At 48.1% G+C, this 6,223-nt stretch overlaps 1 protein-coding gene across 6 annotated transcripts in view; it reads right to left on the reverse strand.

Annotated features, from left to right (window-relative positions):
- JPH1 (junctophilin 1) overlaps window positions 1-3,976 on the reverse strand; it is an 85,812-nt gene extending 81,836 nt beyond the window's left edge. For all 6 annotated transcript variants that reach the window (XM_061995914.1, XM_061995913.1, XM_061995911.1 and 3 more), the window contains exon 1: window positions 3,516-3,976. In XM_061995914.1, coding sequence (XP_061851898.1) covers window positions 3,516-3,894 — 379 coding nt within the window. In that variant the 5' untranslated portion in view covers window positions 3,895-3,976. The remainder of the gene's footprint in view (window positions 1-3,515) is intronic.
- Between the last annotated feature and the right edge of the window lie 2,247 nt (window positions 3,977-6,223).

Genomic DNA, 6,223 nt, shown 5'->3' on the forward strand with positions numbered 1-6,223 from the left:
TTAAATGAGCAAGGTAAGGTATGTTAATATATGTACTGTAATATAATTGCATACTACAGCATATAAGACATGTTAAAGTTTCCCCTATATCTGCAGATCTAAACATATGGAGTATTTATCTATCCCTCTCACCTTTTTCTGTTTTATCTTCTACAAAACTGAATCTTCAAAGCAATTCCATTAAGGGTCAACTGTTAAAATTTTAATTAATGCTGTAATTACTAAGCAAATATAAAAAATTGTGTTTGACTATAGAACAATTGCACTGTTCGGCTTTGTTTTCCTAAAGCTACACATGGTATCTTCTGTAACTGAAAAAAATATCAGCTGTGACTTCTACTGGCCATCCACCTGGTGATTAACCTGTTCCCCTGAAAAGTTCCTATTTTGAGCTTGAGAGCTATTAGAAAGTATAATTTTTGTTTTTTTTGTTGGCATGTTGCAGTAGAGGCATGTTAGAGTTTCGTTGTGCTGCTCCTCCCAAAACACCCTTGGTATATCTTATAGCTGTAAATGTCATTGCCTACTTGCAGCTAATATTTAAAACTACACTGTGTGAAACAGCTGAGAGGCCAAGGACCTATTAACTACTCCACTTGTTCGTATCCTTTACTTGTATCTTCTATGGCTTAACAAATTCATTGTTACATCAAGAATTTTGCATGTTTTTCACATGTTAGATAAGCAGATATCTAGAAAGAAGACTACTTCGAAATCACCGAACATACGCACTACTGATGACCTTTGCTTAAGGAATCATTTGACACTGACTGACCTCCGTGGAAGAACCATGCTCAGTCTTACAGCAAGATGCTTCTTTTGGCTACTGTTGGCAGGACTGTAAACTGCTGGCAGTATCATAAACTGCTAATTTACACATACTGAAGTTTCAAATTAGGCCTTAGTCCCTCCATAAAACAATGCTCAGATTCAACAAAATACAGAGAGTTTAAAGGATGCACAGAAATCCAGACTGCCTTGGTGAACAACCTGACAGGCCACTTGAAAGCCCAGCATAAGCACATGCAATGAATGGAGGATTATTGTTTATCATTCAGTGTTTTCCTTGGATATCTGACTGAGTGACAATCTCAAGCATTAAAATACAGCATGACATGTATTACTCATGTTGTGCCAAGTACTGAGGAATACTGTCAATGCTTACACCCCTTTACCCTCTCTCAACTACATCTCCTAATACCACCCATCCACTTTAAAACAATATATTGGTGGTGGTGGGAGAAAATACCAGCAGAGAAGCCTGGATTTTACTGAGTTTGAAACCAAATTGGCAATTGGCATTGCCTAACAGTTATTTCCCTATACCAGTACACTCGGGTCATAAGAAAGCAAGACCTTTCCCAGGACGTTAGAGACATATATGGAAATCTGGTTTCCTTCTAAAAAACATCTCAGAAATTTTCCTGGTGTACAAATACAGCTGTATTTGTATGATGTACTGCTTGGCTTGATTCATGAGTACTTTCATTAAAATCAATGGGACTTCACACCCTCTGTTCATATGAGCTGAAACACATAAAAGACTGGGGCCATGGCAACAGATCTCATTTAATAGGACTAAAATCATGAAGGGTGAACTGCACACCTCATATGCTGCTGTTTTGGACAAAAGATTTAAATTGGGGTCCAAGTCTAAAAGTTTAGTGAATTACTTCCACTTATCAATATTATATTTAGATTTTTAAAAATTTAACAAGCCTAAAGAAAGATAAAAGGAACTTCAGTTTGAGAAAATTACTCCTAGTAGATTTCTAGTAATGGCACTTTTAAAAAAAAAAACAAAACCAAAAAACACTTAAAATTCAGCAGCCAAAAAAAAAAAAAATTGAAAAACTTATTGTTGAAATTGTGGGGTTTTTTTTTTTTCTCTCTCTTTTTTTTTTTTGTTGGCTGACTTTGAACATCAGAACTTTCCACAACAGGAAACAATTTTCAGACAACTACAAATACTTATAAACAAGACTAAGAAAGTTCAAGGTACAAATACCAGAATGCATTTCATTTTCTGACAGAAATGAACCTTGCCCAACTCACAACATTTTGTACTTCAGAAAGGAAACAAAAAGGACCCTAACAGTCTCTTCTTCTGCCCAACACAAAAATATCTATTATCTGACACAATTTTTAAAATTTAACCACAAATCTCTTACCACAATTCCTTGAAGGAACTAGTAACAGCATCAATCGAGACATTTGATATAACGGTTAGTCCTTTGGTCATGCCACGTGAACACTGCCTCTGATTTGGTATATTTTATTTCTTGCATCTTACCTTCATCTCAAAACTGAAGCAAGCACCATGTCTGTAAAAAAAAAAAAACCCAACAACTCTCTAATCCTAAAACTGAGAGTTTTTTCCCCAACACAATGGAACAAACCAAGCTGACAAGCAATTCTGCAAAGCTGCAGGTGGTATTTCTACTGATGCCAATGACATTACAGGCAGCAATTAAAGAACTATCTGGCTTACAATAACTATCTGACAGCTACAATAACTGCAACGAACCATTCAAATAAGCGTCAGTCCTGAGTGACCTTATTGAACGCTGACTTCTTGACTGCTCCCAACTTAGAACAGGTGGACTAAGTCGCCAGTCCTCTCTAGATGCTTACTGGGAGCTCTGCCTTAGAAACATTTGCTTTTCCGTGGTGAAGGGTGCGAGAGGCAGGCCTTTCTGAACACAGCATGTTTAAACCATACCATAAACAACAGTATGTTTAAAACCATACCATATCTTAATAAAATACGAATAATGACGTGAGAGTGGACCCAAGCTTCACGGATTCTATGCAAGTTGCGTGCCTACTTCACTATCCTTAGAGTCCCGTTTACGAGCCCCGCATATTGAGTGTATAACGTTGTCCCGGCGAGTAGAGGCACAACAGCTCGCTTACTAAGTTATTGTCGTTTCACCACGAAAGCGGTGCACGGGGAACAGGGCGGAGAACTCGCCTGCCTCCTCGCTCCCCAGAGACAGGCGCTGCCGGCCCCGTGGCTATAGTTATCGCGGGCGGGGAGCCCAACAACCGCCTCAGCAGAGAGAAATTAAAGCTGTCTGCAGGCCGTCGTAATGCGGATTTCTACCAGCTGGCCGGGACAAAGAGACCAGCCCCGGCAGCACAGCCCGCTCCGGAGCCCAGTCCGCGTCCAGGCGCGGCCGTTCCCGCCGGGCCGGGGCCGGGGAGCGGGGCGGAGCGGGTGCCGGGCACCTGTAGCGCTCCCTGGCCGCCAGCGGGGCCTGCCGGGAGGCGAGGCCGACCGCCGGGGATCGCGCTGCCGCCGGGCAGGGGAAGGCGCAGAGCTCCCCGCCGCGCCGCGGGGCCGCCGGCGATGCCGGGCAGGGGGCTGCGGGCAGGGGTCCGCCACGCCCCGGGCCGCCGCGACGGCGGCGGGTGGGCACAGGGTGGGGGGAGGGGCCCTGGCCGCGGCGCGCGCGCCCACGCAGGCGCGCCCACCGCCTCCCGCGCGCGGGGCGCCCCCCGCCGGCGCCCACCTCCGTCCCCGTAGGTCTCGACGCCGTATCCGTCCTGCAGCCCGTTGCTCCAGGTGCCCTCGTAGCGGGCCGGCGTGCTGAGGCTCTGCCGAACGCCGTAGCGCCCCTTGAAGCCGTGCGACCACTCGCCGCGGTACATCCACCTGCCCTTCGTCTCCACGCCCAGCCCGTGGCGCTTGCCCTGCGCCCAGTAGCCCAGGTAGGTATTGCCGCTGGGCCAGGTGTAGCCGCCCGCCACCTCGAAGCCATGGGACCAGGAGCCGGCGTATTCGCCCTGCCCCTTGGGCCCGGTGCAGATGCCGTGCCCGTGGGCTTTCCCGTCCTCCCATCCGCCGCAGTAGGTGCCGCCATCGTCGAAGTCGAACCGGCCGCCCGTCATCCAGGGCAGCGGGGCGAGCGCGGCGCCGCCGCCGCTGCCTCCCGCGCGTCTTCGTTCCCTTCCCTGCCTGCCCTGCCTTCCTTTCCCGCCCCGGCGCTCCCCGCGACTGCGAGCGCTCCGCCGCCCGCCCGCCCGCGCCCAGCCCAGCCGCAGCCCCGCGGCGGCGAGCGGTACCCGCCCCCCGCTCCTCCCTGCCCGCCCCCCACCCGGGACCGCCCCCGGCCGGGGCCGCTGCCGCCGCGGGGCAGGTGCGCGCCCCTGGGGCGGGCCGCTGTTGCGAGCCGGGGTGGGCGAGAGGGCTTGTTCACTTGAAGCGACGGGGAGCAGGCGGGTACCCCTAGTGGGGAGGTCTCCGTGTGCTCTCCCCTCGCGGAGAAAGGTGCCCCCCCCCCCCCAGCGTCAGGGACGCGCGTGTCTCGGCGCGGGGCGCGGCCGGGGAGCGCGTCAGGTGCGGTGGGGCCTCTGTGTTGCCCGGGGGGCGGCAGGGCTGGTGGGGCGCGGCGAGGCTGGCAGCTCCGCGCTCCGGCCCGGGCCCGCCGCTGCCCCTCGTCCCTCGGGTTCCTGGATATGGGGGAGCTGCACCTTGTGGCGCGCGCAACAAGTAAGCAAAAAAGAGTGTGCCTTCAAGTGGTACCTGTGTGGTTTAATGTTAGTGTTCGTTTTTACTTTCTCCGAGCTTTAAGGATAGTTGTAAGACGAAGTTCTTGCTGCAGAGCACAGCCCAGTCGTGTGCTGTCCCGTTTCCAAAACCATATAATGAGCCCGCCTTCCCAAAGGGGCAAACCGACAGCTCCACGGGCTGAGGAACCCCGGGGCTGAAGGGACATGAGCGGTATCAACACCTTTCAAGGATAGCACTTCTAGGAACTTAGTAAATAATCTTTCGTTCTGCCTTCAGTCGCAGTTCAGTACCTGAATGGCTCTAAATCCTGCCAGGCACTCCTTTGCCAGATACTCAACTATAAGGGAGAGGAGACAGGAGAAACAGAGGTGTAGAAATAGCAGAGTGAATGGTGGAGAAGGGATTGAAAGCTGTTATTATGGGCCATCTTGGCCTTTTATTCTTTCAGAGTGTAAGACCAGGATTGGATGTAAATCTGAAAGAAAATGTTACTCGTCAAGGGGAATTTTGTTAAAAGTATGAATCATGCTTACTGATGTTGGGGAGTGGTACTTATATAGACACAGACGATTTGCAAAAGTAGGGAAATGGCTGTGTTGGTAACAGCAAGTAATGGCAAAGCTTAATTGCAAATGAAAGATCTGAGCACAAACCATCAGAAGTTGAAACAGTTAAGCTTGAGAAATTTATGCCAAGTTCAGCTTTGTTGCAGGCAATTTTGACTTAAATGCACATACTAAACCATTTGACTTTCATATTTTTTCAGGCTTTGTGCTTCCCAGGACACTGTTCTGTGTAGATGCTTCTGCCACACTCACACAGTTCAGTGTCTGCTCTTTCAAGGAGAAAAACTGGCACCATAACTGATAGATGCTTCTGTTGTCTCCTCTCTCATCAGAGGAAGCATATGTTATAAAACTTTGTTTCTATTCCAGGGAGGGGCTTTGAGATTTCTAGTTCTACTTGAGTATGCATAGGTAGAAGACTCTGCACACACACTTGGACACATGCATACAAAGAGAAAAGACAAGATCAAAGACATCTGCCTTGTCCGTGAGAAGATGGGAAAGCTTTGGATGCCCATTTGTGCCCGGGGAATTTTTTTTCTATTGTTTTGGAATGTAGAAAACCACAAGAATGTTGTTTCTATAGCACAAACATTATGCAGTCTGGGCAAGGCTGTATAGTGTGCTGACAGTAAGGACTGAGACCTTCACTGCAATGTGAGCTTTTGTGGAAAGCTGTTAGCAAGAATGGAGAAGTCCAAAAAGGTTGCAGTAAGTGGGAGTGATGAAGAAGGTACAGTTCAGTGTCCTCTGAGTATTTATTGAGATCATTAGGTTTTATGCCCTACATACCTTGTGTTTCTTAGTCAAGTAAAAGATTGGAAACAATAGTAGTGATTCCATGTGTACTTTGAGGAGTTTTTTATTTCCACTCACACTATCAGTACTTCTTGCCTCTGACACAAGATAAAGCCGTGTCATGTTTTATAGAATTTCAAAAGAGTGAAATTGTTTATATGGGTGTGGGGAACTACTTGGTGGAAGTCAGCATGCCTATAGCTGATGACCGGTGTACAATTAAACTAGTAATTGAGGTCTCTTGTTTATAATTACATGTTTTTCTATGAACAGATTTTAATAAAGTACATGAGTTGAACTTGAGTTGTTGAGCATTGGTTGTATCTGTTGTGGGGCTAATAAT

The sequence above is a fragment of the Colius striatus genome, chromosome 4 (genome assembly GCF_028858725.1).
Source record: "Colius striatus isolate bColStr4 chromosome 4, bColStr4.1.hap1, whole genome shotgun sequence".
NCBI lineage: Eukaryota > Metazoa > Chordata > Aves > Coliiformes > Coliidae > Colius > Colius striatus.